We start from the raw sequence: 21,975 nt of genomic DNA, 5'->3' as shown, positions 1-21,975 counted from the left end.
CGCTAAAATCTAAAGTTCTATCATTGTACAGGAATAGAAAAATGTACATAATTGCGTTCCGAACTCCAAATCTTGATTAATTCGTCTAAAACAACAGTAGAATAGGAGCTAGGAGCTAGGAAAAGAGCATGTAATGATTATTACTGATTTCATACTTTTTAAGCAGCCTCTTCTTATCCTGGTTACTCCTTTTCAGTATCATCTGCGTGTTCACTACGTCATCATTCGAGTCTTACAGATTTGATAGTATTTGTTAGTCGGTATAAGTGTTTTATTTTTTATTGGAAGTACAATGGAACAATTATTGGTTGAGCTGGCAGCTTTTTGAGTTCTCTTTGTCAGTGTCATCATTGAGTAGAACGATTCAAGAACATAGTAAAAGTTTGTATGTACAATTTTTATATGGAAAGAAGAATGAGTTATCTCAGAAAATGGTAGTCCTTATCTATTCGCCATCACTACTACACTACTTCGGCACAAGTACCAATCATCACCTTCACCATCATTGCCGAAGAATCGTGGAAGCTTGTAAGTTGCCAAAAAAGTGTGATATTGTTACATGGAAAGTAGAATGATTTAGTATTAATTTCATAATCCGTTAGTTTGGCAATTTTCATCGCTTCAACCAGTGCCATCAACAGATTCACTATCATTGTGGATTATTTGAGAGTAATTTTAAGTTGGTATAATTGGTTCATTTGTGATCATGGTAAGCATTTCAAATTCCGTTTAGTGCAGTATTTCTCATCACTTCTAACAGTACCATCAACTTCTTCATTGTCCAGTGAGTTATGAAATTCGAAGCTTTCTAGTAATTTCGTATCAGCGCATATTTCTTGGTCAAGGGAACCATAATAAATATTTATTATCAAAACTCAAAAGTTGATACTTTGTTCATGCTTATTCTTCGTCGCTGTCAAAGCTGTCATCAGTATCGCCATCATTGAAATCGCGAATGTATGGTTGTGGCTCATCATCTTCTTCAATGTCTTGCACGATCAAAGGTTGCGCTTGTGCTTGTGGTATAAACAACATGTCTTGTTGCAGCTGTTGTTGCTGTTGTTGTCTTGCTGCTATCTCACGGGGATGAGGGAAAGTTTTACGTTTCGGTAGTGGAAACTCATTTTTAGCAGCCTATAAACGAGAGAAATAAATAGTAGTAAATTTAAAGTAACAAAAGCTCTATTGTATGGAAGAAGAAAACGAAGAAAGGCTTTAAAAGGGCCCCCAGCGGTTTGCGTGAATGCTAAAATGGGCTTTTTTGGTTGCATGAATGCGTAAAAATTGAAGAAAAATGGCGTGAATGCGTGAATTGAAAAAACTTGTGTGAACGTAAAAATCCCCTTTTTGAAGCGTGAATTTGCGCAAATTTTTGTGTAAATACGTGAAGTTTCTCTTTTTCCACCGATTTTCCCGAAAAAATTTCCAATTTTCTGAAAAATCGGGGTTTTCGTGAAACAAAAAAAACTTTCGTGAATACGTGAATTGAGGGTCTGCTGGGAGGGGGGCTCTTTAAAGAGAGAAGACAATCTATCGTAAACTTTCCGCCCAAACATATTGGTGCTTGGGGAAAAATTTGCCAGAATACCCACTTTTACTTCGAGATTATAACAAACCTGTCTCAAGCGTTGCACATAAGCATTTTCGTCTTCCCCGTCCTGTTCGGCCGGCATTTCTTTATTGTACCGGACATTGTAAAGGATACGGAGACTGTTTTTATCGTAAACTTCGACTGGATCCAAGCCGTATCGGTTGATTAGAATACTCAAATATTCTTTATAATGAACACTGAAATTGAATATATAGAGTTCTCGCATTTTGCTTTTTAACTGACATCATTTGAGAAAAACAACATTTAAATCCATGAATATATAACATCACAATCCTTTTACCCGCCGATATTTTCAATGCAAAAAGTATAAAAGCAGCTCCAAAAATATACATCTTGTAGGTTTGTTCTGATGATGATTTACCAAAGAATCGAAAATTTGACGTTTTTACATCACTTGTGTCATTCTTGTTAATATTTTGAACTTTAAACCTACAAGATACATATTTTTGGAGTTGCTTTTATACTTTTTATATAACATCACATCATTGCAATAAATGCCTCTGGAGCTCTGAATAGACATTAAGTTTTCAAAAGTGAAGCAAAGTCAAAGTGACCATTGAAGATTACTCAAGTGCGTTAAAGGAAGTAAGGAAACCATGAAAATATCTGAATAGAAGTTTGCAGTTAAGTTAAGGTGTCTTGTAAAACTGCGTTTAGTAGTTTAGAACAAGACATCAGAACATGGTGTGAAGACTTACAGGCAAAGACCAGCATTGTGATTTTCAGTTTCTTTTCCACAAGGAGTATCAACTGTTCTTTTTTTATTTTCTCCGTTCGCGTCAACGTAGTCTTCTTCTTTAGTTTCTTTCACGTTGCATACAATCGCCTGGTCTGTTAATCAAAGAAATGGTGATAAACAGTTCAAAATATCCGTTCCTTCCTTGACCTAAAATCATGCTTTGACCAGACTTCCGATTTTTAATGAATGATATTGCTGATGATATTATTGATATAATCGAGCAATTCCAAAATAGCCTAGAATTTTGTAGATAAATGGAAATGCTTATATAAATACAGAGATTCTTTACTTAAAATTCGGCATTACAGAGCTGGGAGCATTATCAGTTTCAGTTTCTCGAAATCACAACTGAACCTTGTGGCCAGTAGCGTGGCTGCTCGCTACTAGAGCAAAACGAGGAGGCTAATCTCCCCAAGTTTGATTATAATAGAAAATTTCCACAGAATTCCACAGAGATTATCAGTTAAGGAGACATGGGAGCGTACTGAGCACGACATCTTTTGGCAAAATCTCTTCAATTGTACTAAAATGAGCAGCCCCACATTTTTTCACGGAGGCACATTTTTTGAGAACTTTTGGTGCTCCTAAATAATCTGCCACTTAAAATCTGGTACATGCTAGATCAAACTCTGTTGTACACTTTTTAAAACCCCCCTTGTACCTTGTCTATCTTCAGCTGGTTCCGTTTCATAAGGTATCTCGCCATTCTTAAGGATTTGTTGAAGCTCATCAATAACAAGATCGCGAACGTAGAAATAACAATCTCTTGGATGGTGAGCATGTAAACCTTTAGTCGCACAACGATCATCACATTTCTAAACGAGATATGGTCAACTGAAGATTTACTAAAAATACTTTAATTTTGTACTTTAAAAAAACTTTGGCAAGATGGGTGTCGGGTAAGTGCGAGCCATAATGGTCCGGGGGGGATTGCGAGCTGACGGGGGGGGGGGGAGGTGCCGCCCGACGACCTTACTGGGACAAATTTGACCAATCTTGACCAAATTTCGAGCAAAAAGTTGGTTTTTCCGACCCTTAGCGGAACTTTGGAAATCCAAAAAGGGTACCCTTAAAGGCGGCACATACCGTACCCCCCCCCCCCCCGAGTAATGGTCCCTTTTTTACCATCTCGAAAATCTGTCACAAGGGTACAAAAATTATAAAACAGTTGATTTATTGAGTTTCTGACAGGATCCCAAAATTAAAAAATTTCCAAAACCGACTCCCTCACAAAGTCATAAATCAGGACCAAAGTTTGAAACTCAGACTCTCCAAAATCCGATTCTCGAAATTTGACTTGAACATTCCCTAGCAAAAACCCCCAGGACAGAAGCCTGTCGAATAAAAGATCGTCGAATTATAGAGAGTGTTAAATGTACCTCCGTTGTTTCGCCTTTTTTTGAATCAACCATTTGTCCATCACATCCGTTACAGAATTGGAATTTACACTTAGGACATGTGAAATGCATACAACCACCTCTTGCCAACTCAAATTTCGATTTGCACACTTGATTCGGACATACTGGTAAAGAAACAGAAAAAAACATAAGTTGATTCAACCAAGGAAGAAATCAAGGAAGAAATCAAGGAAGAAATCAAGTTTTTTATCCGTAGTCAAACTTCTTCTATTCGCGATATTCATGACGTAATATTTTATACAGAAGCAACCATAAAAGATCAGGTGTTTGTCATTAAATTTGAATTCAAACAACAAAACTAAGGACCGGGCTATTTTGGGAGCTTCCGTATAAAATATAATTTGTGTCTATACAGAATAACCTTGGGTTATAAAAAAAGGCCCTCGAGGCTAACAAACCTGCTCTGGTTTAAAGTTTGGAAGCAAAAGAATTGCTGCAATTACGAAAAGTTTCTGATGAACTTAAATCATTTTGAGTAAATTTGGCTCAATAAATTCTAAGGGTAGCCATGTTCTTACGATGTTCTGATTTTGATGTTCTGATGATCTCTCAAATTTCAGTCTAAATGTTCTTATACACTGGGTTCTAATAAAAATGTGTGGATGAGCATAAATGAGTCTCTTACCAACTTGGGTGCGGTCGAAGAGGGAGGCTACATCTTTCTCTTTACCAAGGTTGTTATTCATGTAACGTACAAATTCAAGTTCATCACATGTCACTCCGTCATGATCTGATGTCCACTAGAACAGACACAAAAAAAACATAATAAAAATTTCTGTCGTCGCTGGTTTAAAGTTATTTTAGACATACAAACTTTACGAATTTCAATGCAGAACTTACCTTTTCTTTGCAATTATAGCATGAAAACTGATTACATTTATCACATCGCATCTTGATTCCCATGTCATTGTCCCATATGAAACCATAACCATTGTTACACTAACATATAAAGAAAGTTTTATGTTATTTTTTTGATGTAATGTTTTTATTCATCAGTAGAGTAATTAACAGTCCAGTAGTCCAAGTCTGATAGAAGAAACAGCAAAAATCTTTTTCAATACTGACAGTTTGGATTACAATTACAATTTCATTCAAGGCATTATAACTTAAGGTTTGACCAAATAAATGCGATTAATTACATAAGCTAGCATACTCAATTACTTTTAGAATTTTTCTGAGATTAGATACAGTTAAATAGGTTGTACAAAGGGTTTCTTAGTTTTAAAGAGACATAAAAGTTGTAAAATGTAAACATTGCACGAACCACGTGTCATTAAAGAGAACAATTAAGATCACGTGTCCAAAACAAAATTGTAAAACAATTGAAACACACAAAATCAGCCAGATTTGATTTTTTTTATTTTGACATGTGACATTTGTTTTGATTTTGTATCCCGCTGCATATGATTTGTTTACAAATTTTGTCAGTACTTTTATGGCCCTTTAAATACGTTAAGTCACACTTTTTCCGGCTCTTAGCCTTTGGATACAGATGCAAATAATACCACTTATTCTAGAAACAGAAGTAGCTTACATGAACACAATATCTGAAAGAGGGGTCGTTTTGTATACCAAAATCGAGTAATTTGGTTTGGAAGATGTCCAAATACTTTTGCTCCAATCTTTTTTTGCGAACAAAATGCTTAATCTAAAAAAAAAACATCAAAAGTAAAGGTCACTCAAAATCGTTACAATTTCCTACTGACCAAATCGAGGTCCGCTATAAAGGATAGACGATAAGGGCATCAGAGCTGGGTGAAAACAGAGCACTGTGGCTGAACTTACAAAATATTAATTGTGTGTAAATCAAACAAAATTTTTTCAGTAAATTAGACCATGCTATCCGTTTTCCTCATGAAATAATTAAATATTATTGATTGAACCAATACATTACAAATAACATTTCACCTGTTCAGCGAGATGGGGAAATACAATATCTTCCTCACATCCAGAACATTTCAGATTACTGATGTCTTTTGATTCGATGCTGGTTTTTAAGAATTGCGTGTAGCAATCAATACATAGTTTGCAATGGCAAGTTGTACTCTGTTCAATCTGTCAAAAGAGTTCATGAAAAAAAAAAATTATTTATGAGCGGCCAGGAGCGGCGGGTATTATTGATTCCGCTCTGTTAGTCCATCTCTCCTTCTCCCCTACTCTAGATATGAAATTAGGCATTAATTTCATAATTTTACATCCCAGGAAGGGGCATCTCATATGATAAAGACTGTACTGTACGTTAGGCCAAAACTTAGGCTTTTAAGAACACTAAAAGTAAAAAAACCATGAAAAATTGGGTAAAGACTGATTGGGTAAAGACTAAAATCTATTATTGTGAAGATGTCCCGTCAATAGCTTATCATATTACTAACCTCTGACAATTTTTAAAGTAATTCTAACAAACAATGATATACCTTGTTCATAGGGTATTTGCCATAGCATATACTACAATCATGCTGCAAGTATCTTCGGCATTTATCAATGTCTTTGGAACTATTTGCAGCTTCGATACAATCAAAAACTTCGACGTCTTCATTGTCTTTAAACTCAGTGGTCAACCGACAAACAAGTTCAGCCTTACCCCAGTTTTCGACATAACCCTCACCAAGCAGAATAACACACTTGAGCTGGTGGAAAGGAAAAGTACACTAAATATAAAATCAATTAATTTCTCTAACAACAAAGTTCACTTTACATTATTTCTCAATCCAGAATTCCCCTCAGAATTCCTGGTTAGATATATATAGGGGAGTAGAGCAGAGTCTTTGTTGCATGGCAAAGAAGCCCAATGTGTTCATCAGACACATTAAAGATTTTAATGGATGAAAAGATTTTTTATCCTTTGTGCTTTGACAAACGACCTCATCACTCCTGATACACTATCTTAAAATAAAAAACAATTTTGAACACAACCGAGAATTTGCGTATGATCTGATGCTTGGTCTCCGTTAAAGAACCTTCTTCACCCGGTAGATTTCCCGGTATTTTTCTGTTTGAATTACATATTAGTTTCTACCCCCGTGCATTTAGAAGGGGTATTGGATTTTGATGAAGCCCAACAAAGGGGGAAGGGTTTTGGAAGTTTGAATTTCCAAGGAATGTTTGCCAGTTAAAGGGAGGGGGGTCTTTCTAGGAAGTAAAAAAAAGTAGGTACTAAAGGGGGCGGATCTTCATATAATCTAATTTCCAAATAGATAAAATCGGTTCTTTTTAAAAATAATTTCTTAAGGTCTGGGGGATCTTGACCCCTCTCTAGAAATTATGTTATGGTAATCCAATCGCCATGGAAGGCCCGATGGAAGGTTTGTTGACTTTCTAAGTAAATCAGAGGTCAGAGAATCAAAACCAGAATCTTGAACGAAGGGTAACCACTTCCAAAGGGTAACCAAAGAAACAAAAAGTCAAAAAGAAATATCTCCATTCGGACCTAGATCGAAGGATGATGATGATGATGATGAACCACTTCACCAGTAAACTTTAGAATTTAATGATACTCACTTCTCTGTCAATCTTATCATTGTTCATTTGATCAATGAATTTCTTTTCGTCGAATGGATTCTTGGATCTGGCAACAATATCTTTCAGCAAGAATTTGTTCAGACTGGTACGTGCTCTCTCCATGGATCCTGTATAAAATATGATTGAATGGTTTGGTATCTCTGGCTTACAAATACTTTCTACATGATCCTAAAAAATTTCCATTTCTTATGCCTAACTTTCCAAAAGTCAAGTTACAAATGCCAAACTTCTAAAAAAGCTTTAAAAATAAACAAGCAACATGCTGAATGGACCTACCTAATGATTAACATCAGATGAAAATAAGAAAAAAGTGACAATAATTGTACAAAAATTCAGAATGGAAAAATAAAGCTTGTGTGTTGAATAATGTAAAATGATAAAAAGGAATTTCCCCAAATACGAAAATCACTTAAAACATCCAGGCCCAAAAAACCCTATTTTTAATCAGTTTTTGGCCCAAATTTGCCCAAAAAAATTTATTCTTAAAAATCTGGCTCCGTCACATTTTGGGCATTGCCATTTTGGGCATTGCCATTTTGGGCATTGCCATTTTGGACATTGCCATTTTGCATCATTGTGCAAAAAATCAGAAAAAAATAATGAGTCGACATCGAGAAAAGCTATATTTTCTTATTTGGTTAAAGGGAATTTCCCCAAAATACGAAAATCCGTTTTTTAAGGCGAGTAAGAATTTTCCGGGAAAAACCACGTAATGTCATTAAAGTAATGACAGGATTTTGCACAAAGTCCAAAAAACCCTATTTTTAGGCAGTTTTTGGCCCAAACTTGCCCAAATATATTTTTTTTCGAAAATCGGGCTCCGTCACATTTTAGGCATTGCCATTTTGCATCATTGTGCAAAAAATTAAAAAAAACTAATGTTAATGAGCCAATCCTGAGAAAAGCTGGTCACAGACGGACGAACGAACGAACGAACGAACGAACGAACGAACGAACGGACGGACGGACATGGGTTAATTTACAGGACCTCCACCGGGGTACCCGGAGGTAGGTCCAAAAACCATTTTGATTTAAGACTTTTAAGTTTTCCCTTTTTGATTTCAAACAAATTTTCGCAAAAACTAACCTTTAGCCTGAGTCAAAGCATTTACAATATCATCTTGAGGCAGGCTTGTGAACTCATTCTTTAGCATAGCCACCTATAAACAAAGCACCCTGTATTTTAAGGTTGAATAACACAATATGCTTAAATTTGACTAAAAACAAGTACAACTAAAAACTGCTTTCAGAAGCTGCTAAGCCAATAATTGAACACCTGGATCGTTAAATATTTTAGGCCAAATATATATTCTTGGCAATTCTCAAAGAACAATTGAAGAACAAATCCAATCAGATTTCAGAAGGACTAATGAAATGCTGACTTTAAGCGGCCAAGCCAATAATTGAACATGGATAAAATAAGCCTAGATATTACTCGAACGAAATGAAAAAGAATGTTTATTAAAATGAAATACATAAAAACGTTATGAAAAAGTTTACAATTCATTATAAGCAGAAATTGCACACAGTACCTGCTTCGTTCTTCTTTGTATCAAGGCTTTGGCCGCTTCTTCTAAGATGTTTTCATCGCGATCCAAACCAATCTTCATATAAAACGGTCTCGCTTCTTCCGCAGATACTGCGCCTAACTTTTGATTGTATAACTCGGCATTACATAATAAAACGATTTCGTTGATGTCAGTATTTTGTCCAGTGTTAAAGTAATTGTGAATTTGTTGTGTTGAGGGACTGGGCCCGAATTTCCCTCTCTTTATTGCGATAACACATTCGTCAACTGTGAAACCGTTTTGTTCTGAATACTGGAGGGAAAGAGAAATAAATTTCGTTTTTTGAAGAGAATTTGGCAAGTGATATGTGAGAATGGTGGGTCTAAGTAAACGTTTTACAAGTTTTTCAAACGTAGACTGTAGAGTATGATATGGTGCTTTTTTCCAAGGATTTATCCAAATTTACCATAATCATTATATCTAAATGTAAGTCAAGTACATTCATTAACAGATGACCCCTAACGGTTGCTTTATCCTTAGACTAGAAACACAAAATTGTTATCCAAGACAATAATATGAAAATTGAGCATCAATTGTCCTTGCTATACAACAGCCATACATACGTACTTGAAAGAGTCTTGCAAGATGCTTCGATTTCTGTTCGCTCTTTTGTTGCTTTTCTTTTTCAATTATTCTCTGTCTCTCCTCTTCAGCAGCTCTTTGTCTATCTTCTTCTTTCTTCTTCTCCAAATTCTTTCGAATTTGCTGGTATTCAACACTGGATTTTACTATAGGCTGGAAAGAAAATGTTTCAAAATATTTTGTTTATTGAAACGACAGAAAATGACCAAAAATATAGGTGAACGTGAAGGGTACTATTGTCTAACCTAAGGTGTACCCTTATTGATTTTAGCATTATTTTTGAAAGTTTTTTTCCAGAGACAGAATACTGATATATGTAAGAAAGAAATGTAATAAGTCTAAGGTATTTCACAAAGTACTCATTTTTATGCCCGTAATGTCGGATAAGGTTTATCCTTTTTGTGATCAATATAGAATTTCGCGTATATTAACTTTATGATATAACTTCTTTTGGCAAAACTGTCAAACTTAGTGGGCGTTTTCCCACTGATCATGCCTTAAATGGCATCAATATTGCTCAGAACTTCTATGATAGATTTAGCCATTAAAAGTTAAACATTCCAGGCAATGAATTGCACTATATATACCTTGAGTCCAGCTTTGGTTAATGTTTCATCATTTTTGGCACCATTGATTAACGGTGTCGTATGGAAATTTCTCCCATCTTGTTGGTCATTAGATTTATTGTTTTCACCAGTGTTTGCAGCAGAACCATTGAAGTGGTCTTCGATCACGACGAAAGATTCAATATCCTTAGCTTTCAATGTTGAATGATTTGGTGAAAATCCATCTTCAAAAATGAAAGATACAAACCGAAAAAGTATATTCATCATTGAATCACTTCTCCAAAGATCACAAGTTAAGAACTATTTTAAACATCGAATTTCTTTCATTAATAAATCTTAAACTTTTAATTCACGATCCTTTTAAATAAAGGCAGTCAAAGCTAGCCGTAATTAAGTAGTTGACAACCAAGAGTCTAACTGGATACTCTTTGAAATTAGTCTAACTGGATACTCTTTGAAATTAGACTAGTTGATAACGAATTGAATTAATTATTTTAGAGTAAAGAAAAAAACCTTGCTTCTCTTCGTCACTTTTCATTCCGAAAAAATTTGTCAGCATCGACAAGCCCTGTAGATAAAAGTAATCAATATGCATTAGACATGAGGAAATATGCTCAGTGACGAAAGAAATTACAGTGTTGATTATTATGATATCATCGAAAATTTCCCAGCTTAATTGTTTTATAGGTTCGAAGTTGGTAGTTTGACGCTACAAAGCAGAAAAAAGGACGAAGACTAGAGGGTTTATCCACCTTATCATACTATACACCCATACACTAAAAGAATGTTCCTATAAATGCGTCGATCCAGTTACTTTTGCCTTTTTGACTTTATTTTCCCTCTTAATTCAAATTCCCCTTTCAGTGTATTGATAAAATTATAGTGTTGCAATGTATTGTTCCAATCAAAAAAATTGATCCTGACTTGTTCAATCAAAGGTTGTACCAGGGTTTTTTATTACCTTTTTCTGGCTATTACTCTGTTCATTTTTGCCTTGTCTGGGTGCTGGTTGTGGAGGAGGAGGCTGTTCAACATGTCTCCTTTGTTCTGGTGGAGGTGGCTGTGTTTGCTCTTTGGCCTTTATTTCTGTTGGCTTGAAAACCCAACTCGTTTTCAAACAAACATCACATATATTGGTTGTGGGTTCATTCTCGAATGTACAATGTTTACAAACCTATATTGTAGAAGAAAGGAAATATCTTTAAAAGATACAAAATTACGATCTGTTTAAGGCCTAAAGATTGAGGACTCGAAAGCTAAGGATGTTTGTTCAAATGATTATTAAGGATTTGGTCACCGTTCAGAGGCTTCAGTTCGAATTTTCTTTCCCCTTCATTCATCTTATAATCAGACAGTGAGCTAGCCATAAAAACCATAGAAGACAATGAAAAGATCACAGGGATATCTGAGTAAGACATCCATCCTTCTAGTACTGCTTTGGAATCGAGTGAGTGCTCTGAATTGATTTTGAGAAACGGACAAACGAGTTGATCTTTCATCACACGAGTTATAAAACTAAAAGAAAAAACCCAAACCCATCTTTCTCCTGCAGCTGGTGGTTTTTCATCATTCAATGGTGGTTTTTGTTCAACAACATCTTCTGCATCAATCATTTGTCGTAATTGTCTTGGTGATTGTGGTGGTGTTTGAAATTTTGGAGTCAAAACTGGTGATCCTTTTGGGCTTGGTTCTTCATACAAAGCTATTGTTTTCCTGTTATTTGGTGGTTCAAGTTTGGCTGTCCATGCTTGCGGTTGTTGGTCAATGACTGGTGTAGATGGTTTGTTATTGACTTCAGTAATGGTCAATTTAGAAAGATCGGAACCACATTCTTGACAGAACTTTGTCCCTTGATTACCACACTTTGGACACTTTCTTAGTTTTGGAGCTGTAAAAAAGTTTAAAAAAATAAATGCAAACGCACATTCTAATTATTTGCATAGGAATCAATCCTTAGAAGGTGTGTGATCTATTATATGACATTTATTATTTGACGAAAAAATAAAAAATCGGGCAAAATTAGCAAAAAATCAAAAATGAAACTAATGATAATAATCTCGAGAAAACGCTTAAAAAACGGTTGTTTTTTTTTCAAATCAGGCTCTGTCACATTTTGGGCATTACCATTTTGTATCATTGTGCAAAAAGTCAGAAAAACCAAACAAGCCAATCCTGAGAAAAGCTTGCATCAGACAAAGGGGCGTAAGGACACAGGTTAAAGGAACTCCGAGGTAGGTCCAAAAATTAAGAGTTTATAGGGGCTTAAACAAAAAAGTGATTTGAATTCAATGAGTTTGAGTATTTTTAGATTAATCCAGTCACAAAAATTGGACCTCCTCAGCAGAGGAATTTGGTTTTTCCTAGAAAAGCCGGGTACTACGGAGAAATGAATAATCAAAATGATTTAAAAGGTACCTTCTTTTGTTGTTGTTACATTTCGAGTTTCTGTTTCTGGGTAAGACAATTTAGGTCGAGCTGGTATTTCTGGTTTCTGAATCTGCATTGAAGTTAGATCATTGAATTTACGAGCAGTTGACGAGCTTGTACTGTTAGGCAGCAAGTAAGGAATACTCTCCGTAGATGGATCAGATGTGTCATTGTTAATAAAAAACGCACTGGGAAGTCCATCCAAATCTTTTAACCAATGTAATCGAGGATGTGTCCTGTTATTGATTTCTTTGATTTCACATTTGGCAATATACAAATCCATTGCAAGATGTTCTACTTTATCAGTGTTTGGAGGTGTTCCTTCTGGGAATGCAACACCCCTCAAACTCCCTGAAGTATCCTTAAGATCCTTTGTGTAGCCCATTTGGTAGAGGATATCTCTGTTGCCAAGCAGAGGACGTACTGTTTCAAAAGCTTTTGTCATCAAATTAATCTTGTTCCAATGTTTGTGACGTTCTGTTTCATTCTTTAGTAAATTTTTGGCGTAAATTTCAAGGATGTTTAATGCACTAAGGATATCGTTTATGGGTGTAACCTAAAGAGAATTATATTGAATAGTAGCTTAAAAACATCGATTTTTCTATACACTTGAACATATTAAACAAATAAATAAATTTCCTAATTAATTTTTGAAATTGAAATATAAATATCATTAATTAAGTGTATACGTCAGTTATCGAATAATCTCTATTTGTAAACAAGACCAAAATGGTGTGCTAAGACATTATCTACAAAACCAAGGTTCAATGATGCAAATCACAGTGGTATAGCCTCACTGAATCACATTATAAAGCTTTAAAAAGTATTTAATTATCTCAGTGTTCTCACCTGGTTCTTATGAAGTAAGTCTTTGAAGTCCAAATATCCATACTTATCATTGACATTTTTATTCAGTTCAAATAATTGTCGAACTAATTCCCTGTATTGATCCTCAGGGCAGTTCCTTATATATGGGTAATAGATCTGACAACGAATGTTGGCTACATCTGTTGGAAAAATCTTTGTGAACTTCTGTAAGATTAAGTTAGGGTCGTTGCTATGTTGAAAACTCTCATGCACTTGCATTGATGGAAATGTTGAACTTGCTGCCGTAGAAATATAATCATGATTACTAACATGACTTGCAGGTCCTGATGATGGATTCAGTGTATATAAATTATGTTGATTGTGGAAAGGCTGATTAAAACCACTGGTGTTATGCATTTGCTGTTGCTGAAAACCTCCAGGATATTGCGGTTGATACATATCTGGTGCTTGCGAGGCATAAGAGTGATATCCATTGCTTGAATGATCTTCTGTTCTACTTGAATATGCGTGTTGCGAGTGAGGATGATGCTGCTGTATATGATGCTGTGTAGCTGACTGATCTGGTTTGGGTCTAGGTCTTGGCCTTGGCTTTGGTTTTGGTCTTTCACTCATATTTTATAAATTGTACTTCTAAAATATTAATTGTATGATGGATTATTTCTAAGACATTTTTAAGCTCAAACCATGTGAAAAGTTCCTAATTTTACAGATGGATATTATAAGGAAGTTTCTTAAAATATTATGAGGAAGAATTAATACTTTTTTTCAAATAGCTAACTTAGTAAAATATGTTGATCAAATTAGAACCTAGCATATCAACCTGCAATTTCAATTTGTTTAATTTATTCTTTATACTAACTCTTACTTCCCTCTATCAGGAGCAAGTCCTTTCGTTTGTTCTGATACTTCTAATTACTAGTCTCCTTTGTTTTCCCTACTTTCAGTTTTAACTGCTCTTGAGCTATGTTTTTCTTTCTTCACTGTTTGCACTGCTGACTAAATCATTCTCAAACAATCAAAAATGGTGTGACATACTTTGAATGCACACAATTCAGAATTATTACTTAATTTTTACTATATAGCTCAGGCTTGAGAGAGAGAGACAACAAAAAAATCTAACCAAAAAGAAGTTATCTCAGGTGTTTCACAAGGAAGTGTACTCGGACCCCTGATTTTCCTGATCCTCATCGGAGACTCAAGCAATTTTTAAAGGCATGTCAAAATTTTTCAAATTTAACCAAATTTTTTATCACCGTTTCCACTTGTCAAATCCTATCACTTCATACATCAAACACTAGACTGGCTGTGTCATGATTAATTTTTACACCAAAAAAAAGATATCAAGAAAAAAACAAAAAATGCTGGTACGTCAACAAAACTTGTTTTTTAATAAATAACTCCAGTTAACACTATGTCTTGTGATAACCATGGCAGAGTTATGTGTTTTGCATGGAAAATAAATTGCTTCATTTTCATTGAAGCCTTTTCTCTTTAGCCCTTACCTTGCCTTCCACTAAATTCAAGTTTGACATTGAACTATACAAGAAAAATATTCAGAAGAAGACAAAACCCGTTTTATCTTACCTCCTGAGTTTGTCTTTGTTATGATAAAACATGACAAACCTTTGTAATACTGCTTAGTTACAAACCTTCAATCACAACTTCTCTGCAAGCTTGCCGTGTTTTAAAATTCCTCAGCAAGATAAAATGTATGGAAAAGGTTCTCTCCAGGCTTTTATAATCCAAAACTAAAATAAGGGCAGTTCAGTCCCTTTATTATATTTTCTTCTCCACGTTAAGCTGGGGATACTTAACAATAAAAGAGATTTTTTTAAAGATTAATGTTGAAAGTATGTATTTCTTAGATAAATTTGGGGGACATTCAACAAAAAATAAGGTGGTTTTAATAAACAAATCTTTGACAAATTTGCATTTTTTCTGCTCTAATATATGCAAATCACGTTGAAAAAAGAAAACATTTCCGCCTAGACTTTCACTTTTGCTTTAGTGTTACGTAAAACTGATTGGATGAGCTCCGCTCACTAACAAATTCTGATTGGCTGAAAGTCTTTAACTTTAGGATTCTGATTAGATTATTCCTGTAGGATGACTAAATTCTGATTGGTCGAAAGCTTCTGAGCATAAATTATGATTGGATTAAAACCATGAAATGAAACAATAGTATATAAGTCTTCTGCTAATCAAAACCTACAGATTTCCAGGCGGTTTTACTTATTTTGTATTATGATAATTAAAGCCTACAAAGCACTGAGGAAAAACCCAACATAGAACAGGTGTATTTTGTAGTGCAGAAATTTTATGAAAATTTATGTTCCAATTTTTTCTCAATGCCCTGTAACTATGCATGACTATGCCTGTTGCTCAGACCTTATGTCAAAAACGAAAGTGACTACAGCAAAAAAATGCTTAAAAAAGTGATTTTCTTAATAACTCGAATATTGATATTTGACTGTACTGCCTAAAGCTTTAAACCAGACCCGATCTATTGAGCTTGTTGAACAGATCGAACAATCAAACTAATCAAATTTCATTTAAGGCTTATCACAAATAACTTGTATTCACGTCGTCCAACCAACCAATTTTTTCTTACCGTAAGTTGGTAACTTCAACATCCCTCTTCTAATTTGGACACCCTTCTTTTGAGATAGGAATAATTGGAAGGTCCGAATCTGATTAAAACTATTTTTCTTTGCTCGGCAATAAAAGAGGAAAAATCTTTTGTCTATGAGTGATCCTGGCCCTCCTATTATTTATATCTCAAAAGAAGGGTGTCGGAATTAGAAGAGGGATGACAACATTAGACCAACTAACGGTACTTTGGAAAGTTGCAAAATTGTCTGAATTTTATCCAATTCCATCCATTGCATCCTTCGCTTCGGCCGCAATCTTTATTGTGATTTCGATCACACAAGAATTCAATTTTGAAAATATAACGGAGGTAATATCAAATCCTTTCCTATGAGTTTGTGGGAATGTGTTATTATCTCCCTAGTCATAAAAACACAGATACCACATTTGAGAAAAAGAGGGGCTGTATCATGAAATCCAAGGACTGCGGTGACAGACCGTCTACATATAAACACAGCAAAACGGGCCGTTAATTTTCAATTTCCAATAGATTTGATTTCTATCTCCCTGACTCATAGTTTGAAAATCTATTTTTCTGATTTTTTTTTTTCGCTGACCAAGGACCAACCGACACATTTTTCCTACCTAATAACGACATGAACACAAGTTATTTGTGACCGCAACCTAATTCTGACACCCTTCTTTAAACTTTGAAATAATAAAAGGTTGGAATCGCTGATCCCTAAAATGACCAAAGCAAAGAGGAAAACATCTATTTTTCAATTGTATCCTTTCTTTTAATCTCTAAGAAAGGTGTCGGCGGAATTACATAAGGGATGTCAACATAGTTGATTGGGAGAACAGGTCGGTCTTTTGAATAAGTAATATTACTCCAGCAGAAAAATATCTTTAATGATAACCGTCAACTGCTTTAACTTGGGACTATCTGACAAAACATGGGACAGCAATTTGGCCACCATTTCACCGGTCATTTGATTTGAGTTAATGAACGCCGTATTAAAAAATACACGATTTCTCTTTCGCACCGAGTAGGCTTTTTAATCCAAATATGAAAAAAATCCATAGTGGAATACATGCGAATGTCTGGAGCAAAGAAGACTAAATTAGTGGCAAAACGATGAAGCGCTTGATGTCACTCGTGCGGTAAGTTACACACTCGTTATTTGGTAATCCCATTGGGTGATAGGCGGTTAGGGGGCGGCGGGTGTTCTCCAATTCTCCGATTGACGTCTGGTCATTTTGAATGAAAACAAAAAAGTTAAGAATGGCGTGCTATCAGTGAAAGTTATTGTGACATGTTATGACAGTAAGTATGATTGATAAACTTGGCGGAGTTATCGAAAAAAAATTGTTGTCAAAGAGATTTAACAGTAAGTAAAAATACAGGCCAGATATCAACAGTCCTATATTTCGACCAATTGCCCCAAGTTAGAGCAGTTGACGGAACATCATATAATAATTGATTTACCTTTTACAACACAGCGCTGTTATCTAGATTCAAGATAATTTATCCTATTTGTACCATGAAGTCGGGTAACTTGCATCAGTGGAGGCAAACATACATAGCCCTCAAATGAATGACCTGTCTGGTCATTAAAATACCGTGAGATTGGGTAACTTGCATCAGTGGAGGCAAACATGCATAGCCCTCAAATGAATGACCTGTCTGGTCATTAAAATACAACTACGCAGCTCCACTCTCAGCTCTACTCTACCATTTTTGTTTTGATTAAATTTTGTATTTTAATGACTAGCCAGGTCTTTCATTTGAGGGCTATGCATTTTAGCCTCCAATGATACAAGTTACCCAATCTCACGGTACAAACTTAAAAATCAAAACAAAAATGACAGAGTAGAGTAGCTGCGAGCGAGCGGAGCCGCATAGTTCATTTGTTTTGAAATTTTGCTGCTTTGATTGGTCAGTCATTTGATGGCAATGCATGTTTGCCTGCACTGATGCAAGTTACCCAATCTCACGGTACAAACTTAAAAATCAAAACAAAAATGACAGAGTAGAGTAGCTGCGAGCTAGCGGAGCCGCATAGTTCATTTGTTTTGAAATTTTGCTGCTTTGATTGGTCAGTCATTTGATGGCAATGCATGTTTGCCTGCACTGATGCAAGTTACCTGACTTCACAGTAGCTACTGGATGGAGCAATCTTTTATTCAATGACCATCTCCAGACGATCTCAATCGAACGGAATCGACAATTGAACCAGTCAAACCAAATCGAACGTAATCGACCAATTGAAATTCGATTGTCGAACGCAATCGAATCTCAATCGAACGCCAAAATTTTGGGTAATATTCAATTGGTTCGATTGTTGTTCGACTGGTTTGATCGTCGATTCCGTTCGGTTGAGATCGTCTGGCTTTATTCTTCCAGCTTCCCAACATCCAACATCCAAGCTCTCAAATATCACAAGCCGAATGAAATTACTTTTGATTTTCCGTAGAAATTAAGCGATGAACAATCCGGGGGTCAATGAATTGACGATCGAATGCAATTGAATGCAATCGAACATCAATCGAGCGCAATGGGCCATTCCAGAAAATTTTTGTTACCCCCTGTCGGACGACGTGCATTTTTTAATTTTTCTAGCCTCAGAAATAATTTTTCTTTTCTAGTGGTGGTCGGGAATTCCGATGAAAATCCATGTACTTTTGCAAAATGCATCCGAAATTCCAGTCTTTTTTGCCTTTTTTAATTCAATTGCCTTGGAAATTTATACCTTTTCTTCTCTCACCTTGGAAATTTCGAATTTTGGCGTAAACTTTTGCCCTCGGAAATTCTGTGTCGTCCGCCCCCCTTTCACAGACAAATGGAATGGCCCAATCGGACGCAATATCAAATATCAATTGAATCTGGAAATTGCGGTAATATTCGATTGAGATTCAATTGCGTTTGACAATCGAATTTCAATTGGTCGATTGCGTTCGATTTGGTTCGACTGGTTCGATCGTCGATTCCGTTCGATTGAGATCGTCTGGCCATCTCTTTTTCTCCCAAACAACTTTTAGACCAACTTATGGTAGCCTGTACAGGCTCGAAAACGTAAGAAATTGATAGCATTCTGTTGATAAGAAGTATTAAACAAAGAAAGTATGTGAAATTTAAACCTTTACAGCTTTATCTAATGTTGTCATCGACTTAAAATACATGAATATTTCTTGATTTTCACCGTCAGCAAATTACTTTTCTTGAGATGAACTTTCATTTTCCGAGCAGCGCTTTTTCAGGTTCATCTGGGAAAATCCCTTTTGTCGCTTTAAACTTTTCTTACTATAATAAAACACAGACTGGAAATAAAAACTCATTCTTCACAATAAGATGATTTTGATTGAAGTCATGATAATTTTAAAGTTATAACTATTACTATAAACTAAAATTTATCAATTTAAAACCTTCATAATTGATTATGAGATAGTTAAAGATTTTGAAGTCAAGTCTTTAGATTTCATCAACTAAATACTATGACGTAATCCGAATTCTCAGAAGTCTATGTTCCGGCTCACGTAAACTTTGAAGTAGTTTTTTGTTTTCTTCTCAAACAAAATGGCGGAGATTTTTCGGTTCCTGATTTTCTTTTCACCCATTTTTTCTTCTTCTCTACTCAAGTTTCTAGTGGATACCCTGGTGCATGGTATGATTATTCATTTGATTTGATAATTTCTAAGAAATATGTTCTATAAATCCCAGTCAAAATCTGCCTGAAGCAATTTCAAAAATAATGTTTTGTGTTGTTCATCATCACAAACATCATGATGATGATGGATGGAAAAGTCTATAATAAAATCAGACGATACATCGAAGTAATCGATAATGATCGATAATAATCAATTGTGGTCAGTGACCACCTATCAATTTTATCGGTTATCCAATACTCACTGGACTCATGACTATGGCATTTTCTTCAACTGTTTTTTGATTTGTTCAATCATTTCGATTCAAGTTTATCTCGCCCAATTAAAACACGCAATTTGTGCGGTAAAACCTCTTACGTTTTCTCTTACCAATCAGATAGAGAATGCCGGGCGATATGAGTTGCTTGAGAAAACCCACGGGTGAAGGCACACAAAATGGCTGGGAAATAAGGTAGGGTGCGCACTCGTCGGGATTTTTTGCACGGAACGAGGAAGAATTTATAAAAATGAACTTCAATGCATTAGTACTTACCTTTAAATCATCCAAATATGTTCATTCTTTTTTCAAAATCAATCAGGAATGATCAGGATACAAGTAAAAAAAACTGCATCCAGGTACCGTGAAAAAGGGTAACTTGCATCATTGGAGGCTAACATGCATAGCCCTCAAATGAAAGACCCAGCTGGTCATTAAAATACAAAAATAAATCAAAACAAAAATGGTAGAGTAGAGCTGCGAGCGGAGTTGCGTAGTTGTATTTTAATGACCAGCCAGGTCATTCATTTGAGGGCTATGCATGTTAGCCTCCACTGATGCAAGTTACCCTTTTTCACGGTATCTATTTTCTTTCCAAAGATATTCATGTTTTTCAACGTCAAGGTGAAAACGTGACTTAGCGCTGACCACGGCACCGGAAAATTCTCGACCTACATTGAAACAAATGGCTGTCGCTATTGAGCTGGTTCATCTTTTCAATCACAGTTTTTTTAGTAAACCCAGGGTAAGATTAGGCTACAATCTATCACAATGTGCTTTATTTGAAAATCTACAGGCCGTCTGGAATTTCGAAAAATAAGAAGAAATTGCGATTTTTTAACAAGATTGCGGATTTTTTCATTTAAGCACCATACACCATCTGAAAGCTGAGGATTTCAGCTTTCTAGTGGTGAAATTTGTTTTTAGCTATCATTTCCAGCTCATTAGCGATAAGCTAAAGTTTACTAGTCATCGGGCCGATTTTCAGACCGCACTGGCAAAACTCCCCACACCCCGCCACACGGAAGACAAGATTTCATCCGCCATTTTTGGCGCAATTTTGGTGCTTCGGAAAATTATTTCTTGCTGGCGTGGTGTAAGGAGGCGATTCTTTGAAACGGTGATTTTTTTGTGTTTTGAAAATGGAATAACTTTGGGAATACTTAACCAATTCTATTAAATGACCCCTCATTTTTCTCACAAAGGTAAGGACTTTCAAATAAAATTAGTTTGGTTTCTAAAAATTGAGGGGAAAATTTTGGCCTGTCCACCCTATAAGGGGTCGATCTTATGGCTGGCATATTTTTGTGCTTTAGTTTTAGGTCAATGTTTTTTGTTTTTCTTAAAGACATTTGATAGGGTACGCACTCGCCGGGCTTTTGGCACGGAACAAGGAAGAATTCACCAAAATGAACTTCAATGCATCAGTCCACCACAAAGTGCCATATAAACAAAACTCAACATTCTCACAAAAGTTGTCTATTTGATGGCATTCAAAAATTGTGTGAGGTTTTCAAAAACAGCAAAAAAAAAGAAATTTGAATATCCTTTTTAAAAATAACTCTTTTCAAACGAAACTTCACAATATTGGTTCTAAAGGTGATAAGTAGGTTGAAAAAAATTTTTTTTGTAAAATGGGCCAAAACTGCGGCACAAATCAAGAAAAACACTATGTTGATAAAACAGCAGCCACAAATTTGTTCAATGAGTAAAAATCATTTTTTTCAGATGAAACTCGTAGCAAAAGGCACATTTTAAGCCCATTGAAAACCCTGCAGCCACAAATTAAACCCATAAGTATCTTTATAAGACCTTAAACTACCAATTTCAAGAAAAATGGTTAAAAAATATTGAATTCTTAAAGCAGGACAGCACATAAGCCAACCCTAAAAATGCCAACTAATACTTATATGTAACAGCTCAGAAGGTTTTATGTACAAAAAATGGTAATTGCAGCCACAAACTGTACACTTGTTCTTAAAATAACACTGTATTGTGTCAGATTGTGTTTGTTTTGCATCAGGCTTTGCAAATATTCATGTTACGAAAACAAAACAAAACCTGGAATTTGTAAATTGATAAATTAGTGATTGAAGCCACATTTTAAGCTGTTTTAAGCCCATTGAAAACCCTGCAGCCACAAATTAAACCCATAAGTATCTTTATTAGACCTTAAACTACCAATTCCAAGAAAAACGGTTAAAA

The 21,975-nt window shown here is 35.4% G+C and overlaps 1 protein-coding gene across 1 annotated transcript; it reads right to left on the bottom strand.

Moving 5' to 3' along the window:
- Positions 1-452: 452 nt before the first annotated feature.
- Positions 453-13,887, bottom strand: LOC136798454 (E3 ubiquitin-protein ligase RNF31-like). Its single transcript, XM_067055066.1, has 20 exons — positions 13,281-13,887; positions 12,420-12,987; positions 11,540-11,892; positions 10,966-11,178; positions 10,518-10,572; positions 10,026-10,228; positions 9,424-9,591; positions 8,821-9,108; positions 8,376-8,448; positions 7,268-7,395; positions 6,184-6,396; positions 5,678-5,824; positions 5,304-5,417; positions 4,610-4,708; positions 4,395-4,509; positions 3,731-3,873; positions 3,013-3,166; positions 2,311-2,443; positions 1,617-1,788; positions 453-1,134 (listed from the first exon to the last, which is right to left on the bottom strand). The coding sequence occupies exons 1-20, from the start codon at positions 13,869-13,871 to the stop codon at positions 901-903; spliced, it is 4,164 nt and encodes a 1,387-aa protein (XP_066911167.1). The 5' UTR covers positions 13,872-13,887; the 3' UTR covers positions 453-900.
- Between the last annotated feature and the right edge of the window lie 8,088 nt (positions 13,888-21,975).

This window comes from Clytia hemisphaerica, unplaced genomic scaffold (genome assembly GCF_902728285.1).
Source record: "Clytia hemisphaerica strain Z4C2 unplaced genomic scaffold, Clytia hemisphaerica genome assembly, whole genome shotgun sequence".
Classification (NCBI taxonomy): Eukaryota; Metazoa; Cnidaria; class Hydrozoa; order Leptothecata; family Clytiidae; genus Clytia; species Clytia hemisphaerica.
Note: the sequence above shows the minus strand (reverse complement) of the source record. Positions and strands in the feature narration are given on the sequence as shown.